At 40.8% G+C, this 19930-nt stretch overlaps 1 protein-coding gene across 13 annotated transcripts in view; it reads left to right on the top strand.

The window, feature by feature from the left end:
* Positions 1-19930, top strand: part of ALK (ALK receptor tyrosine kinase) — a 332192-nt gene that overhangs the window by 95775 nt on the left and 216487 nt on the right. For all 13 annotated transcript variants that reach the window (XM_090134723.1, XM_090134727.1, XM_090134725.1 and 10 more), the window contains one exon: positions 17328-17447. In XM_090134723.1, the coding sequence (XP_089990849.1) occupies positions 17405-17447 (43 nt within the window). In that variant the 5' untranslated portion in view covers positions 17328-17404. The remainder of the gene's footprint in view (positions 1-17327; positions 17448-19930) is intronic.

Raw genomic sequence — 19930 nt, 5'->3', positions numbered from 1 at the left:
TGGTAAGGTTAGTGATTGACTTGGTGATCTCAAGCATCTTTTCCAATGGGAACAATTCTCTGACTCTATGCTTGCAGGCTGGGGAACCCCATCAAACCCAGGAGCATCCTGTATATATGTATATGCATATATATGTATATACTCTCTAGGTACCTGCTCCCTCACTCAGCAGTTCGTGATACCTGGTGACACTTTGGCATCTCTGTCTTGCTGCAGATGAGTTACAGGCACTTCTGAAAAATTCCATTCTTTCAAGAGTGAAGACTAGGAAAGTGTTTTAAATCCATATATTTGTTTTCCTGGTTGGTAAAGAGAAGCCGTGAAAGAGACTTGAGAGTGAAATAGAACAATCAAGCAACTCATTGATCTAAAGCTAATCTGCTGACTGCCTCAGCAACTGCTAAAAATGGTCTCTTTTCCTTCTTTCAGTAAGTGAGGAAACAGCTTCTGCCAATATCCCTCTCGCCCTTGGCGCTTTTGTCCAACACATTGTGTTTGAACAGATCAAAGGAAACTCGTTTGTTGTTATTGTTAAAGATTAAGCTCCACTTATAGAATTACTGTTGCATTATTAGGCTGGTTTCCTAAAACACAAATAGAATGAAAAATGAGGCGGGAAAAAAAAAGGAAATCTTGTTTATTTATGTTCTAAAGTTCAGTGCTGAGATTGGAGTCTTGGCTCTTCCCAGTAATGAATTACGCAGAATTGTCCTCTGCAAAGAAGCACCAAGAAGCTGTTTTAAAGACACTGTGATCGTTATACCAAGGTTTGGTGCAGTACACAAAGCATGTGTGGCCAGCCCATATCACTGTATGGGATTCATCCTCTGGAGACGTGGGGCTTGGCATTTGTCCTTGCTGCGTATCAGGAGGTTCCTGTTGCCTTTGTGGCTTTGGGGAGCAGTGCTGCCCTCTGGCCTGTCAGCTGCACCCTTGGCCTCTCCTTATCATTGATTTTTAAGCTTAGTCTAAACTGAAAAATAAGTGGCTCTATAAGGGTTGGGCTCTATTCATCACAGAACATCTTGAGTTGGAAGAGACCTTAAGGATCATTCAGTTCCAACGCCCCACGTGGGCAAGGGTGTCTGTGATTTCTCTCTTTTCTGCATGTAATTTCTCTATTTTTGCTGACTTCAGCAAGGAATTTCATTAGAGTTGCTCACTTTCAAGAAACTCGCTGATCTGAAAGCCTTTCCTGCATTTGTTTTCATCCATGACTAAATGTGCCCCTCTACCTCTTTCAGATCGTGTATACCTGCAGGGTCAAAAGTTTCTGTAGGTAGAAACAGAAAAGCAAACAAATAATCCATTCGTCCCTACCATCGCCATTTCAGGATGATTTTAAATTTTCAAAAAACTTTTTTTTTTTTTTTTTTTAAATCAAGCCAAGTCTGGAAAAATCAATACATTGACAGAGGAAGCTTTGTTTCTCTGATCCTGCCTGAGGGTGTGGGTATTGGGCTGTATCCCACCTAGATTTAGCTTTTTAACTAGCTCTATATTGCCTGGAGCTCAGACCCTTGTAAAACACCAGTAGAGATGCTGCTGGAACCACAGAGAAGATTTTTTTTTTTAAATGTATTAAATAAAACATATCTTTGATTTGCTCAGCACATGGAAGCTCTGTATAATAGCAAAAGCTTTGTCTTTCAACCCAGTAATATCTCTGGATCGTGCCAAATTTTGCTTCTGCCTCAAACCAACCTTATAGGCAGGTGTTGTCGGTTGTTTTGCTCTAACTGCAGGGCTGGAGCATGCCAAAACTGTGAATGCCACAGAATCCTGATGAACTTCTAAACGAATGTAATTCGCTACCAATCTTGAAATGCCATTCTACTCTAGGGAATGACATTTTAAAAAGTCCTTATTGAGTCAGTAGCGTTGCTCTTTGCGTACAGTCAGCTCATACTCAGTTTCATCCACCACTACCACTAGGTCCTTCACTGCAGGGCTGCTCTTGGCCCACTCATCACCAGGCACGTGTAAACTTGGTTAGTGGCAATATGGTGGGTTTTATTCTGTTAGCACTGCAGAACCAATTCAGCTTTGAGCAAGCTGAAATCTCTACCTTTATTATAATCCACCAAAAATAAGAGCTGGCACAGCTCTTAGAGGCTCTTAGTCACCAGAGAGCAATGAATAACAGCACTGTTAACCCAGGTTCTGGTGAGTAACCCCTCTTGGCCACTGAAATCACTGGGACTGCACAGGTTTTACTGAGACCATCATTTCATTTGACAGAATTTTTACCGCTGTGTATACAAGGACAGAAGAAACCCATCTTAACTCTGTCCCTACCTTGTGTTTGCAGATTAGGAGAGTACTGCACTCATCATCCAGCTGAGCACCACAGAATAGAATCATTATAATATTTTTACACAGCTGATTTCTGCAAAATAGAATTACGCTGAAAATTTGGAAGTGTCATTCAGTTTGGTTAAAGAAATGTTTGTTTTGATACTGATTGCCAACACCTGCAAAATTGGGTGAAGGAAAGCAAGAGAACCTGCGTGCATGTGTGTTCTGATTTGTTTTTGTGGCTGGTAAGTACACAGCTTGCATCTATATTTCTGGAAAGGCAGCATAACCTAGAAAATAGGGAAGAGAAAAAAAGAAAAAAAGCTAAACAGATTATCTTAAAGGATGAACTTCTGAGCAATCTTGCTTATTTCATCCCTTATCAATTCTGATTGTCCGGTGTCAAGGTTTCACAAAAATAGGCTTGAAAGTAGCAGTTTGGATTTTGATTATGGCAGTATGAACTGTGATTGACCCGTCCATGGAGATAGGCATGCACTGAATCTTTTTTAGACTAAAGTAGAAGTGGCATCACGCTCTGCAGTGATAGAAGCTGAGATGATACAGATCCCTCCATGCCAGGGTTTCAGTCTGGAGTTTGATTTTGCACACCTCAGAATTCAGGAGGGTTTGACTGAAAGAATTGACTTATTTTTGCTTTTAGTGGATGTCTTGCACAAGCATCCAGTTCTGGCTGGTTCTCCCGCAGTGACAGCTTAGGGGCTGCTGGGGTCACAGAGGGCAGTGCCTTGAGAAGAGTTTCATGTTATGAAGCAGAGAGGAAGTAGGGAAAGTTCGTGTCTTTCCTACAAGCAGCTCCCCAGGCTGCAGTGGTCAGGAAGCAGAACTACTGACAGATTGAAACTCAGAGCTGGAGAAGTGACTTTGTAGCTCAGGCAGTCTGCACGAGGAGATAGGGACGTTAATTCCTGTGAGTAGTGAGCTGGATTCTGATCAACCTTGTGTAAGCAGGTGTGCTCCAGAGATAGCACAAAACAGAAAAACAGGTTAATTACTATTTTTAGCAATGCAGTAAGAGCGCATGGGACAAGTTTGCACAATTTCCCTGATAAATATTAGGTTATGGGGGTCAGGGAGCACAAGCATCTGAGATTAATATGAATCTAAAACCTCATAAGCCAGACAGATGCTGGTTTCATGTTTTGAGAAGAACACTCTTGGTACTTCATCACGAAAACCATCCTGCTCTACCCTTGCCTGCCTTCAGTGCTCTTCCAGTGCTGTACAACCCAGTGAGAGGCACCTGGCTGCTAAATGCTAGGAGAAGCTTCTCCTTGGAGCAGGTTCTGCTCTGGTACCAAGAAAGAGTTCCAGGAGTTCTGTTTCCATGACGTGAGAAACTCCAGACCTCCTGCATTCAGTCACAGGGCAGGAACATGTTATAAAAGAGAGGAGAGAGCTGTGCCTGTCCACAATTGCACTCTGTTCCTGCAGACTCCTGGCAGCCTAGGGAAATGACATGTTGCCTTGACTGCCAGGTAGTGAAGAAAGTGATTTAGTGCTGAATAGAATCAGAATCATTAAGGTTTGAAAAGACCACTAAGACCATCTCCAACCATCAGCCCATCACCACCATGCCTGCTGCCCCATGTCCCTCAGTGCTACATCTACCTTTTTGCATCATCCGTTTGCCTCTGTGGAACTCTGAAATTTTACCAAATTATTCTCATGTCTCCCTCTCTTTGCAGGTTACAGGCATCCAAATTATGTTGGTCTTTTATTATGTGCTCAAGTTTTCTTCACAGATTTATTTTACCACGGCCTGCTTAAAGTTCTTCCTGAGATAAAGTTATCAGGGGAGAGAAGCATGTTCCCTGGTTTTCTTGCCCAGGTTGCTGTTAGTGAGATGGATAAAAGGTTGATTACCTTCTCAAAGCACTTTTCACTGAAATAGGAGTGCAGATGTGAGATCACTGGCACATCAGGTATGTGGGTTGGCTTTGGTGTGACTTTTGTCATGTTCAAAGCAAGACAGTTTCAGTACACGCCTAGAGCCCATACAGTCATCTCCATAGCACATGGATTAGGAGTAGGGAAGATGTTCCAAGACAGCATTATGGCATGCAGCTAAAGCTTTAATGCAAGATAAGTCTCTGCAACCATTTTGACTGGCAGTTTCTTAGTACAATTACTTATGTTTCATGCAATTATTTAGAGTTTTTCAGGATGCCTCAAACTGTTGCCATGGGTAATCCAAAGTCTGTTCATTTATGAATCCTGCTGGGTTGGCTGCTAAGTCGAAATGAGCTCCTGTTTATTTCTGCTTGCTAAGCCACATGAAAAGAACTTCTATAAAGAAAAAAAGCAGTTAGTGAAACTGTTTCAAGCAGCTTGTGAACAAAAAGGCTGACTGACTTTATGAAAGAAGGGAAGGCTTGTGGTTTTAGTCCTGAAATTGCCTGCCAATGGTATCAAGGAAGGGTGCAGATACAAGGAGCGTTGACCCTGGTCTAGCAGCGCCACAGTCTGTTTTAATTCCCATAGTGGTGCACAATCTATGCCATGCAGCTCACTTTGTCAATACAAATAAATATCTATCTGAAGTTTGTCAGCAATAAGGAATTTATTTCATTTGATTGTTACTATAGCCGCATTCATTCTGCTTTGCTAAATATTCTAAAAGACCTCATTGCCTCTCAGTGACTTTCACTAGACCAGCCACATGGAGTGGCTTTTCTAGTCCAAGCTCCCAGTCAGGTCATCCCCAGAGAGGGCCTGTGGAGCAGAGGCATATCCTGTCAGATACATAGCAATTAGAATTACTTAAGATGTCTTCTAACTTTGGATTTTTCCATCAAGAAGTATTGTCTACGATAGACTTCCTATGGGAATATATATATCAGTTTACACAAAATGCTTTCTCAGGCTGTAAGCTTGATGGCAAAATTGACATGAAATACTTAAATTGGTAATTCTTTCAATCAAAAGTATTTTTTGTTTTCCTGTTTATGTTACTTTTTCAGATTTATTCTTTTTCATTGCCCCAGTACTCAGCATTGGTGAGGCCTCAGCTCAAGTACTGTGTTCAGTTTTGGGCACCTTAGTACAGAAAGGACATTGAGGTGCTGGAGCAGGTCTAAAGAAGAGCAACAAGGCTTGTGAGGGTCTTGGAGAATATAGCCTATGAGGAGAGACTGATGGAACTGGGGCTGTTTAGTCTGGGGAAAAGCAGGCTGAGGGGAGACCTTATTGCTCTCTTTCAATATGTGACAGTGCTTACATTGAGAGCGGGGCTGGTCTCTTCTCACTGATAACAAGTGACAGGATGAGGGGAAATGGCCTCAAGTTGCACCAGGGTAAGTTTAGGTTGGATATCTTCTTTAGTGTTTAAAGGAAACATGTCTTTACAGAAAGGGTTGTTAAGCACTGGAATAGGCTCCCCAGAGAGGTGGTTGAGTCACCATGCCTGGATGTGTTTAAAAACCATTTGCATGTGGTACTCAGGGACATGATTTAGCGGAGGGTTGTTAGGGTAGTATGGTTAGGTTGTGGTTGAACTCCATGATCTTTAAGGTCTTTTCCATCCTGAGTGATTCTATGATTCCATTACATGGAAAGGAAAGATAGAGAAATTCTGGTGTTTTCTGCACAACAGAAATTCAGGTACATGCTTGAATCCAGCACCTATTTGGTACCATGAGCATTTGAAAGGCCAACTGGTGCATAGCTGAAGCACTAATACAAACCTACCAACCAAAGAACCCCAAGGGCTGAAATCTGTTCCTAGTAAATATTTGAGTAATTTCAAAGTAGTCTTTAACTGGGCTCTGTCTGTGAACAATTTGAAATCAGCCAACACGTGCCAAATTTCACAGACGTAGTGTTCATTGCAAATGGTTTACCTCTTCACTGTGACCAGTGAAACCAACTGCTCTTCATAATGAGCCTCTTGCCCTTGGCATAGTGAAAACTGCGTATCAGGACAAACAATAGACTGGAAGGGAAATGGTATTTTGAAAAACTTGTTCCTATTTACTACTTTTTATCCCAGGATTCCTAAGCACACTGAGCACCATTAGGTTCCATTTTACTTGTAGGAAAAAAAAACACAAGGCAAAAAGAGACACTGCACAATTTGTCTTAGATCCCATTGCAGACAAGGAGAGCTGGGAATGGAATTAGCTCTCTCAAGTTCCAATTTATGAAATACTGTCAGTGGAACAATGTTCACTGGCTTTTATTTATACCAGGCTTTGCTGCGGAGTTTGTTGCAGAAGGTTCTGTGTAACTCAAAAAATTCAGCTTATCAATTTCTACAGCAGGTTTGTAATGCAGATCTGTATGCTCGTCCTTATCAGGATGAGGAGAACAATGTATAGATTGCAAATTGCTGTACGGCATTTGGGGGTGGCAGTGAGAAAAAGCAGCACAAGGTGAGCACTGCTGCTTCAGCCCTTTTTGGCCTTCTCACTCTTAATTTGCCACTCTCCTCAGCAGCTCTAAAATCACCTTTAAAGCAACTGCTGAAAGTACATTGATTCCAAGATGTGTGTGCAGATAAAACATTCCACACTCAGAGAATAAAGGTTAAAAAAAAAAAAGTCCCCAACGTTGAATCAGCTCAGTGAAGGCAGCTGGCAATGATTCCTCCTTGATTATTGCTTAAGGACCATTATTTGCAAGCACCTTATCCCAGGGGGACTTTTTTGGGAAAAAGCCACAGGAGGAAGCCTTCTTAACGAGGTGTCATCTGTCATGACAAGCTGCCTGTCCTGATGAGTCTCGTGCTGAGACCGCGTTATGATGACTGATGAGGCCATCCAAAGCAGTTAACTTGGCCATTTGTAATCATTTCTCTTACAGGCTTTTTGGTAATCACTTTAGGAAGTTCTTTTTGAACAGCGCAGGATCTGGGTGGAAAGAGGTGAGGCTGTTTTGCTTCTTATAAGTGAGGATTTAGACAAACAAACGTGGGGAAAAATGAAAAACAAAAATCTGCATAAAATTTCTTGCCTTCCTTCTGGATATTCCTGCTGATGCTCCATTTTGTTTTGGTTTAGTGCAGATGAAAGCCTTTTTACCTGCTGGCTCTGTTCCATATGTGCAGAATTTCTCTTTCAGAAGGCAGAGCAAAGTCATTTGGCAGAGCCAGGGCTGGACTGGCAGAAGTGGGGACCTTTGGGAAGAGGGAAGCAGTGATGTTTTCTCTTCTAACCTTTGCTACCAATTTGCACTGTGGATTTGGGCAGGTCATTTAATCCTATGGTTTCCTAGTACTCTTACAAGAAGAAGAAATACAATTCTGCAACAAATCATGTTGATTTTTTTTTCTCAGTGGTTCATCTCCATTCACTATTAGCTGTTACAGAGCTCCTAATGTCTCAGCAAGGGGACAGTTCTTCAACCCAGCCCTTCTCCCCAGCTTTTCTACATCCTTCCTTGACTGTAGAGGTATCTTGAGAAATAAAGCTGAGAAAACAGCCCTTTTGGTTGGTCCTCTGCATACCGGAAGCCAAATAGAAGGGCAAGTGGGACTTCATAGCAGTCCAGCCTGCTCCAGCAAAGATCATAGAATTATAGAATTGTTGGAGTTGGAAGCGACCTTTAAATTCCATGTAGTCCAACTCTCCTGCACTGAATAGGGACAGCTACAGCCAGATCAGGAAGCTCAAAGCCTCATCCAGCCTGACCTTGGATGTCTGCAAGGATGGGGCTTCCACCACCTCTCTGGGCAACCTGTGCCAGTGTCTCACCACCCTTTAAAAAAAAATAAAAAAAAACAAAAAAAACCAAACACAATAACTTCTTCATATGTAATCTAAATGTCCCCTCTTTTAGTTTGAAACCATTCCCCTTGTCCTCTCACAACAGACCCTGCTAGAGATTTTTGTCCTCTTCTTTCTTCCAGTCCCCTCTTAGATACTGAAAGGCCGCTCTCGGGTTTCCTTGGAGCCTTCTCTTCTCCAGGCTGCGCAGCCCGAGCTCTCAGTGCCCATCCTTGTAGGGGAGGTATTCCTTCCCATGGATCATTTTTGTGGCCCTCCTCTGGATATTTTCCAATAGGTCCATGTTTCTCCTGTGCTGAGGACTCGCATCTGGGTTTGACACGCCAGGCGAGGTCTCACAGTGCAGAGCACAGGGGCAGGATCACCTCCCTTGACCTTTTGGCTGCACTGCTTTGGATGCAGCCCAGGACACAGTTGGCTTTCTGGGCTGCAAGGGCATGTTGCTGACTCACGTCTAGCTTGCTGTCCTGCTTACCATCCACCACTATTCCCAGTTCTTTTTGGAAGGGCTGTGCTCTATTCTTTCATCTCCCAGGTTGTACTGATAGGGGGAGTTGCAAGGTGCCAGACCTTGCGCTTGGCCTTGTTGAGCCTCATGAGATTCTCCTAGACCCACTGCTGAACCTGTCTAGGTCTCTGTGGATGGTATCCTGCCCCTCTGTTGTGTCAACCACACTGCACAGCTTGGTATCATCTGCAGACTTGCTGAGGGTGCACTTTATCCCACTGTCATAGTCACTGATGAAGAGATTAAAGAGCACTGGTCCAATTACAGAAATGTCTATGTGGGTGAGTATAGGAGTTTCTGATGCCTCAGTCAGGTGCTTTATGGCTTCATAAACAGAGATGATGTCCATTACCTCAAGCAAATTTAAATGTTGCAGTGAAAGTAGACAATATAAGCACATAAGCATCTTTTCCAGTAATGGGAATATGAACTAATTTTTATTGTTACTGCCAAGGCAGCTGAGTTTTAGATTGAAATAGTCATCACCCTCTTTTGCTATTTCTAGAAACAATGCAGCTTGTCTACTGATAACAAATGTCTGGTATTTTCTCTACTACAGAAACACTCTACATGCTTGTTGCTATTTCCACAAGACTACATCTCTACAGAAATGTCTCATGCAGCAAATATGCTGGGTTTAGTCATACAGATGGCAGGAAATTCACTGCTGTCACTGACTCACAGTTTGTGTCTGTTGTATGTATGTATTCATGTAATTCCACAGTGTTAACTTTGTTTTGATATAGCAGGAGTATTTTAAGAATTTCTTCTTCAAAAATACCAGCTTTGGTCTGCAAGGTTTCAGAATTATGTGTGTATTAAAACTGGGCAAAGCCTCTCATGCTCCAGTAACGTTTCTGAAGTTGTTCCCTCTCTGTGTAGTGCAGTGAAGCCCCAGTTTCTATGTGAGACATCACTTCAGTGTTTCTGGCTCTTTTGTATAAGAAATCTCCACTTCTTATCTGAAGCTCCTGTATTTTATTTCCTTTGTGAAGAGTGAGAATGTCTAAAACAGCCCCTGGGCTTATATTTTTAAATGTGGGACCATTATTGAACCTTCTACCAGTATTATCTATTGCATGTGTAACAAAAAAAAAATTACTTCCTTTCACTGAAGCAATAGGAGTAATAATGATAGTAACAAGGGAAAAATAATGCTGACTTATGCCACTGCTTTTGCTTTCTTCCAGATAGCTGTTATTTAGTGACCAACATTTGCAGCTGTGATTACTGTGTGGTTCCAGCAATGAAACAAGGTTGGCTTGCTAATGGGGTGGACTTCTGCCAGATGTTGCAGACATTACTGTGCTCTTTGAAGTAGGATGTGCACATGCCCCAGAAGCTTTTCTCACACAGCTCTGCAAGATGTAGGGGTATACATAACAGTATTTTGGGATGCAGCAACGTTTCTGAGGAAATCTGAATAAATCAACTGGAAGAAAATAAAAACACCTCCCAAATTAACTCAGGCTTAGTTGGGACTTTGATATGTTTTTATTGTTTTATTCTTTATTAAGAATGTTAGGAAGAGAGTTCGTTCTTCCATCACATATGAAATTGTTGTGTGAACTTAACTTTTTTCTTCTAAACTCCCATCCAAGCTCCATAGAAGAGAGGGTCTTAAATGCTCAGGTCATAGATGGCTTAGGATTGGGAGGGGGCATTTAATTGCATCCACGCTGAGGTGACAGCGGCTTTGAAGAGTAATTCTGTGTATATGTTCTGTTTTAGCGTACATTCAGCATAGTACGAAAAAGGATTTTAAGTGTATGTAGGGCAGGAGGTTGCTGCTGGGTTTGTTTTTCTTTCCCCTTAATCTGATTACTTAAAATGATACAGGAAGAAGTGTACACATCTGATAAGAGTCTCCAGCTGGGTGTATGTGTTAAATATGAAAGTAGCTATGCATAAATCAGAGGTGAGGGCACTATATGGTTTGAAGTCAGTATGTGTAATGAATTATTAAAACTCTGTCAAGACAACCACTATTTTTTTTTTCATTTGAAAGCCTGGCCCCTGTACTTTTTAGGGATTACAGAATAAGGGAAAATGCACGTAGAGGAGTAATCCTCTAAGCCATGCAGATAGATGGCCAGTGAGAATACATGGGATCAGGACCCTGGCTGTGACAGATGAGAACCATACTGGTTTCAGATATGCCATGGCTCTTGACTCTCTTGGATGAACAACATGGTACTGGGGAGCCTGGGCCAGGCCAGCAAACACTGGGAACACTTACAGTGACTACTGATGGAGGAAATCTCTGGCATGTATAGACCAAATGTTAATACTGTCTTTCAGTTGACTTTTTGGAGTTGTTTTTTTTTTTTTTTAAGCTATAGTGGATAAATACCCAAGAGAAGAGTGGAAAGATCACTTTATATGTGCAGCAAATAAGTCAGAACATCTGCAATCTGAAGTACACCTGCACTTCAGCAGCAAGGTGACTAGTTCCACAGACTTTAACTTGTATTTTTCTGATGTCTGCAGTGTCTGGAGGTCTTTCTGTGCCAGGAGAAACAGTTGCACATAATGGCTTCTGCATTTCAGTGCCCACCTGGTCAGTAATACAGGCATACTGGTTATCAGCACAAAGACAAATATTGCCCTGTGCTTAAATACAGCAGCCCCAGAAAGTGATACCAGGTACCAGCATGCAAAAATTTAGTGCATATGTTTGTACATAGAGCACTGCTGCTGAAGGGCTTTTCCCCTTTGATTATGAAAGAGGCAGGAAAAATGCTATGTTGCCCACAGTGATGCTCAATTGTGCATAGTTTTTAAGAAAAGATCAGTATACTGTTGTGTTGTTGTTGTTGTTTTTTTAAAGGTTTGTTGTACACACACAGATGAGTAACAACCTTAAGCCATTCCGAGTCTGGCCTGTAACTGAGACCCTGAGCTCTTTATCAGTGATTCATTGCCCTTTTGCAGTGTATTAGTGGGGAGGTCTTCAGCAGCTGCAGAGCACTCAAGATGCAATAATATGCTCTAGATGGCAGTATATTTTTAAACTATATTAGCTGAGATGTGTGGAGTATAAGCTTGGTCACTGTAATTGCTTTTGATGCTCTCTGCACGTCAGTAGCTTTCAGAGCAGAGGCTAAAAAACTTAATAGACTTCATGATATGCATAAAAGTGCTAAGAATTTACAGATCAGTAAAGAAACCTAAATTCTTATTTTGACCTACATTTTTTTCAGGAAAACCAATTTTTTCCCTGTCATGAGCAGCGAGACATGATACTTCAATCTTGTTTCTCTGTCAAAGTATCTTTATGAAATTGCATTTTGGGTGTTTCGTGCTCCTTTTTCCAGTATCTGCTGAGCCAACCACGTCTCCTAGACTTGGTATGGACTCTCCTGGAATCGAGGAACGTCCATGAGATACGATGGTTGAAGGGACTGCCTGGCTGGTAGAAGATGTTGAGGCCATGAAACACCTGTCTTCTCATTCTGTCACTTTTGAGACATTTATTTCTTCTATCAAAATGAGCTATTTCCTGTGAAAAGAAAATCTAATGGGAGTTAACAAAAGGTTTTAAATGAGTCTTACAAAAGGCAAAGAAAAAAAAGTCATGGCCAGAATGATTTAAACACAGCTTTTAAATACAGTTTTATTCATGACACATGCTCCGCATGCAGGAAGTGCTTGCTATTCCCAAACTCACTCATCAAGCTCTGCCTGTCAGTGCAGTTGATCACTTCTGTGCCTCACGCAGTGTGTCTGACTGAGTTCAGTGTCCCCACAGAGCCGTACAGCCTGCTGAATGCAGATTTCTTCTCCACAGTGTTCCAGAACACGTTTGGTGACACACATACTATCGTTTATTTGTGCTCATCAGGGTTGCCATGTGACATAAAATCATTGCAACGTAATGCATTATTAAATATATTTTCCAACTGAAAAAGATAAACTTGACAGACTGTCAGTGAACATTTTCTTACCTTAGAAGAAGTTTGTAAAAATAAACCCTGGCATCCATCCACCCATTAGTGTAAACAAAGCTCAGCAGCCATTCAGAGCGGTCAACTGTGAGCACAGGGGTTGCCCTTTGCCTCCTTCTCTGCCATAACTGGAGACAGAATTTGACTTTTGCTCCTGAGTGTCATTTAGACAAAAGCTCTTACGAGCAAAGCTGAGTCCATGGGTCCTTCACCAAGTGCTTACTTCAGTTATTTGTTGGCTTTGATGCTGCTTGGTCGCCTTGATATAGCAAAGGGCTCTTTGTGCTTTTGTGATTGATGCTGTTTGTGAATGGGATTAGGAGAAAACGTGAGAGTTCCTAAGAGGCTGTATGAACGCTTGTTAGTGTGATCGTGAGGACTGGTGGTGAATTTGTGAGATTACAGGGAATTCTCAGGCAATCCCCCTCGTTGAATCCCTTTCCCCTCACAGTTTGGAATCTGGTGCTTTTTTGGAGCTTGGAACTCAGGAATCCTTCAACAAAATCTCCTAAGATATGTGCTTGTAGCTGCACAGAGCCTGAAAAGCCTACCCTATACAGCCTGAAAATCCTGCTGGTCTTAGGCAGGGCTTCAGAAATGACCAGGATCCTTTGCAAGAAGAAGATGTTAGCTCTAGGGCCCCAAAGGCTTGGAGCTGCTTATTCTTATGGTGTCTTGGGGGTGTGTGTAGAGATCTCTCCAGATCTCTGATGCTTCCTACACATGGGGCCATCAGCTGTCCCACTAATTTATTGTTTGTTTAAATGAAATGGAGGTTGCTTGGTCTTGCACACCACCCCCCTGTTTTTTTTTTAATTGAGGATATTACTATATCATATCATTTCTGGGGAAAATTGCTACTTTTTATGCGGAACCAGAATAAGCTTTCCTAAAACATCAGACTTCCCCAGATCTGGAAATCTGGGGGAAAATCCAGATTTTAATGGAGGCTGTTTTTAAGCATCCGATTGTAAGATTTGCTAGGAATTGCAAGTCTGAAACGTAGATGACAGCTAAATATGGGTTTGTCACCTCAGATTCACAAATAGTAAGAACACATCCTCCTGCAAATGTAGATCCGAAGGTAGCTATTCACTGCCAAGCATGAAGATATTGGGTTGCCTGCTTGGGTTCTCAATATATCTTTAGTGTTTTTCTTGGAAAAAGCTTTCCATCCTGTTTTGCTGCTACAGTGTAACTTTGATGAGGACCAGCTGAGAGAAACTGGGAATAATGCGGCACAGCCATGTGAGAAAGCACATCCACCAGGCAATATCCAAAGGTAGCAATAAGCAAAGGACTTGTGCTAAAATATTCTGAAACATGAAGGTGTACTTTCTAGTTAAAGATAGCACGGGTGTTTTGATTAAAAATTCCATTCCATTTCTGCACTACACAGAACTTTAGAAGACTGTATGTTAATTACTGGGTATGTGCCTGCCTTCGTTCAGAAAAGATGACAAAGGAAGGAATCCAGTTTATTTAAAAAGGACCCGGAAGACTTTTCTCATATGCCAGTTTTTCTGAGAACATGAAAGGTTATTCTATTAAAGAGATATTTTTCATTAAAAACAGTACATAAATATTTTATCTAATAAATTTGTGGCTGGGAGGATTGACTTCAGTGCAAATGAAACTTTTTTTTTTTTTTTAAACCAAAATCTCGGTGAGCAGAATGAATTTCACATCCCCTAAGGAAACTTCTTTGCACAAGTTTAAAAACAGAAATGTCAAATGCTCTCTTCAGGTGCATGTTTCTAGCTGTGATTGAGTGCCTTGGGTCAGAATTTGGCCCTGGATATTCCTTTAGGCAGGAATATCAAAGAAACATCTGTTATAGCTTGCCAAATGTCTGGCTACTAAAAATTGGGCTGTCAGCTTTTAGTTGCTAATCCATTTATTCTTTTTTAAAGGTTAGGGTTATGTTGACAAGTGATAGAGCACCATGGCATGGATAACCAGCACTGGGAGATTAGCATATTTAAAAAGAAGTCATTTTTGGTTTCAATATTAATTGTGTTGGAGAAGGGAAAAGCCTTTATCTGTTGAGATGACTACAGTGTAGTCAAGGTTTGCATTACCCTTGCTGCACAAGGAGCATTTGTTTAGCTGATATACAGGTCTTCTGTAATTACCTTTCTGATCATAAAACGCCCTGGAGGTAGAAGAGGAGAGGTCTTTCCTTTTCCTAACCTATAGCTTACTCTGAAATCTAATAATTCCTCACCGTGAAGAGTAGCCTCTTGGCTACACAGAACCTTTTACACAGCATCTTTCTCTGAAGATAACTTAATCGGGAAGGATTCATAACTTCTGATACAATCTTCTTGTCTTCAAGTTCAGCCCAATAGCCCAGCCAAATCATTTGAGATGAAGTTATGAGATTAATCTTATGGAGTATGAGGGAAAAAAAAAAAAAAGAGTTATTAGGTTTAAATGAATTGCACTAAATCTGTTTTGTTATTTAAAAAGAAATAAGAGAGAGACAAAAAGTTTTAATTTTTGATGCTATCTTTTCTGCACCTCTCGCTGCTGACTGAGCAGAAGTTCATGTGTCAGGACTACCTGTCAGATGTTCAACTTCATTTTTTATCTCAGTGTGCTGCATAAATTGGTGGCAGTGGGGACTTTCAGTTGAAGCTGAAAGAAGGAATGAATTTTGAAGAATGAGATGTGTATTGCATTAGAGCTGTCAGAGGCATATTTCTGGAAGTGCCAGGGGACTTGAGGATCCTTTGGCTCTTGTCCCAGGTAAGGTTGGTCAGGATAATGAAAGTGATTTAATTCTTAGGGCTGTGGCAGCTGCGTTAGGGAGAGGAATGCAACTGTGTGACCTCCTTTCAGATTGCTTTTCCTTGGGTGTGGGTAGGCTCTCAGGTCTGTGTTAAGTTTTGACAGGATTCTGAACCCAAGACTTATCTCCCTATCAGTACTCTGTATGACAACTATACTCCTTTGGGTCCTGCAGGGCTAAGGAGGCCTCAAAGTTCTTGTTTTGCAAAGTTCCTTAATCTTTCCCTATTTTGGAGAGTAACTGGATGGAGATATTATATAACAGGGGTATACACATGCTCACCTCAAGGAAAACACGTAATAATATGCCCATTGCTTTTAAAACTAGCTTATCACAGGAGCTCAATTTTTATGATTTCATAAAAATTTATTATTTTATATTAGCATCAAAGTTTAGAACATTTGTAGGACAAAATCTGTTTTAGTAACAACTACATCTACTGTAATGAAACTGACATTATTTGCCACATCTACATACAACAGCCCATATCAGGGGCTATTGAAAGAGGTGTAAACTATGACTTCACATTAAGGAAGGCAAATCCAATATAAAGGTTATATTCTTGTTACTTATTACTTTGTTATTCACAGTTGAAAACAGGACACCAGGTTTCTTACCTACCCTCATAAATAAATGGGGTGAATTTCTTTCTTCTAAATTCCAGTCAATAACAGGGATATCTACTTATTGTACTGTAACAGCACAGGGGCCAGATTTCACTGAGCCATTAGGATTGTTAATTTTTTGCTACTTCAGAATGACTTATAAAACAGCATGAAATCCATTCTTATCATGAAGATTATTGCTTAAAGCAATGAGCAAGAGTTACAGTGCTCATATAAAAATAGTTATTTTTCTTTTCTTTTTGCTACCATTACTCAGTGACAGGGCTCCCATAAATGAGATTACACTGAGAATGAGGTAGGGCTCAACTAGAACTTGGAATTTTCATGTTTTTATACAGTGGAAGAAGTAAGTGGCACTAAGCAGAGCTTTAGCAGAACAGAGCAATGTTTTTGCCAAGGCTTCAGTCATTTACCCTGCTTACTATTATCCACTTAAACATTGGGGTTTTTTATTATCCACCATTATCTATCTATTGAGGAGAACAATTCTTCAACACTCTGAATCAATTATCACTCAAGTTAGTTAATTCCTTTTGCTACAGAAAGTTTTACCAAACTTTTATTGGGAGGTGTTACCATTTTGTTTTGGTTTTATTACAGCAAACCTTAGTGTTGCACCTAAACTAACAGAATTCACGCCAGCATCTGTAATGTTCTTACTTGTCAAGAATATCAACAGATCAAAAATGCACTTCTTATTTTTTCCTTTGGGACTACAATTTCTTCATGGCTTCTCTGAGAAATCAGCAAGCCAGAGATGTATTTTATTGCATCAAACTTCCCCAACCCAAGTTTTGCCTGTCGGTACTTCTACAGAGCTAAATCCTACCTTTCCTCCAAGGTCCTCAAAAAACGAGAGGAGAGTACTGAAGCTTTCACAATCTTCAGAAAAACTTAAACCAACTTAAACATTCCCAGGAAAAATCTGTGCTGTCAAAGCCCATAGCATTCTGTTCATTGACTGTACGTTCTATTTCAGATTCTCTTTGCACCTCCAATATTGCCTTGGTTTTGCAGAGGTAATGCAGTTTTGCACAGACACTCTCCAGTTCTGAGATATATAGAATCATTGAACAGAAACTGCACATAGTTGCCTCTTCCGTGCGTGGGATCCTGAAATGCTAGCAAAACTTTAAGAATAAATAAATGGAGGGACTTAGAATCTGTGTAAGAGTAAAGTTGATGCTTTTTGTAGGGGATGATAATTATGTTACATATAGGAATTTATGTCCAGTTCCCCTCTACAAACATACGTCTGGCAGGAAAAACTGAGCAGTCTAATCTTGGTGCTCAGTGCATGTAGTCTATAAAGTTATTAAGTAATAAGAATTAAGTATTAAGTGATATTTGCACTTAATGTGTGGCATACATAATGTTGGTATTTCTTTTTCTTTTTACTAATGAAAGGTCTGAGCAGTTTGGATCTCCCAACAAGCAGTCCTCCTCTTCTTCCTGGTCTCTCTTCTTGGAACCTGACCTGGATCATGAGAGATACATCTCCTTTCTTCTCCCATAGAGGACGACACAGTAAGTGCTGCTTATGAGTTCTTCTCAAGAGTCTGTAACTAACTGCCTAAGGATACTGGTATAATAGCAGAGCAAAACAATCAAAAGCCAAAGATAAAATATCCATTCTGTCAGCCACTGAGGGCACTAATTTGCCTTAATGTCCCTATCAGCCTCCTCTGGGGCCTCCTATCTTTCTGCACATCAGCCCAGGAGCCCCCTATCCTGAGCTAGACTTGGCCCATTGCCATCCCCACAGAGGTGCCTGATGACCTGGGCTGCTCCAGCCTACCCTTCTTCCTCCAAAATAGGGTCCTGAACGGTGTTGAGTGCTATATTTGAATCCAGTGATGTAAACAGAGGTGCAGCATACCAAACTCGGTTTTGCTTGCCATCTTCTTTCATAACTTCCACTCTTTCCAAAATTAGGGAAACTGTTTTAATCTGTTTTCTGGTACAACATATTTCCTGACAAACCACAGCTACTGAAGTAGTATATGCCTACTATATATCTGCTAGCAGTCTATGAGAGGAGTTAAGGTGCTGAGAGGCTAATAAGATTTACTCACCCCAAGTCTGTAATTATCTGCTTGAGGGAAAAGTTTGACCTACCTATATGAAGGAGGCCCATATTTCTTCAAATTTATGTTGCAGCCTTTTATGTGTGCAATATATATTCTTTCCACTGGCATACAATATCTGCTCTTAGCTGTTGTATCTGCTTGAACGATGAGGACACACCAATTTCATTTGGGAAGGGACAGTAGTACAATCTTTTTTCTCCACTTGGCTTTCTTAGAAGTTGCAAGAATGATTTTTATTTTATTCTTTTTACTTCTTCCTAAACTCTTTCAGTTTTTCAGAAAGAAAAACCATTCTAAGGGAAAACTTTGTTCTTAAGACCTAAAAGCACTGGTTCTATCTGATAGCATTACGTAGAGATAAATGCATTGCATCTAAACAGAAATTATTTATTATGTTTTCATCTGGTTGGACGAGACCAAATTCTACCTTATTTTAATCATCTGTTTTGCAAGGAAAGGCAGGAATTTGTTGATGTGTTACAAAAAAATTGGATGAGCAGATTATTCTGCCTTATGATCTATTTTTAAAAAGTCCCCAGAACCTTAACTGGTTTGCTTCTTAATACAGAAAGTACCAGTCTGTAAGCTGCTTTCTACTTCAGAAGATGCAACTCTGGACACATACCTTGAAATTTGTTGGGAATTGTAAATAGGGGCAAGAGTCATTTGTTTTTTTTTTGCTAGCTTTGCAACTTAAGTTTTCCTAAGGTTGGCGGAGCCTTCTCGAAGTCAAAGGGGCAGCAGTGGCCCTCAGAATCAGGGTTTTCAGACTGGAACACTTCATATCATTGCCACTTCAGATATGCAGTATGTGGAGGACTGATCGGTGAATGTAGAGCAGAGCATCATTCAAGCCTAAAAGAGTAATTCTTAAAACTTCCCTCAATTCCTCTGAATGTGTAAAGCCTTTAAGCACCTGTTAGTAGATTTTCCATCCCACCCCTAGGCTAGTAAACTTGTCCCAGGACTACCTCTGCCTTCTGATAAAGTGGTTAATCCAAATTCACACAATACATCCATTAGCAGAAGTAAAACCCAACAGTCCTTTACTCAGAGTGTTTTCTTATTCTGCCAGAAGCTTTCCTCAATGTTCCCAACATGAGAGAGATTTCAAAACGAGTGCTCAGTAAAACATCTATTAAAACTTTGTTTGTCTAATCATCTGATGGGACCCATCTAATTAACTGACTGACACTGCTGAAGTGGGAAATGTAAGTTGTCTTAATTACTTCTGTCCTGTGTTCCACTACTGGATAAATTTATTTGATTGAAAGGCTGTGTAAATTGAAATGTAGGGTCCCTCTTCTTCCACTCAGAATTAAACATTCTGATGGACTGCTACTAGTAGTTCTGACAGGAACAGTGCTTGATGTTATCTCTGAAACTATGTGCAGCAGTCCCAGAAGATAATCGCTGGCACAACACAATGCACTGAGAGTGAAGCATTTATAAGGCTTTGTCCTATCTTGTCTTGACATTTCTAGATTTGTCTCTATACAAGCACTGATTCATCATCTACTATCTCAGAGATGCATAATCCACCTACCTTGCAGAAAGCAAAGGCCTTAAGAGAACAGTGATTTAAATACTCCTCCTGCTTTCAGGATAAATTCCCAGCTCATTTGGACTTCGTGTTGTCTTTTTTGTTTTGTTTTGTTCTTTTAATGCATTCTGCATATGTGGACTTATCTCCCATTTGCAGCACTGATGAAACTTTGTCCTTAGGCTTACGTGATCAACTGCACCCAACAATATCTTTTATTTCTTGTCCTGGTGGTTGAATATTAATTTTCTCTTCTACATGGGTACTGCATAAGAAACTGTCACTCCATAAAAACGATTGTGTTTCTCTAGCAGGGGCTCCAGGGTACAGGTACCCATTAAGACCTGGAAGGCTTCATGGCATTAGTACACCCTTTT

This window comes from Phasianus colchicus, chromosome 2 (assembly GCF_987193195.1).
Source record: "Phasianus colchicus chromosome 2, bPhaCol1.hap1.1, whole genome shotgun sequence".
Classification (NCBI taxonomy): Eukaryota; Metazoa; Chordata; class Aves; order Galliformes; family Phasianidae; genus Phasianus; species Phasianus colchicus.
Note: the sequence above shows the minus strand (reverse complement) of the source record. Positions and strands in the feature narration are given on the sequence as shown.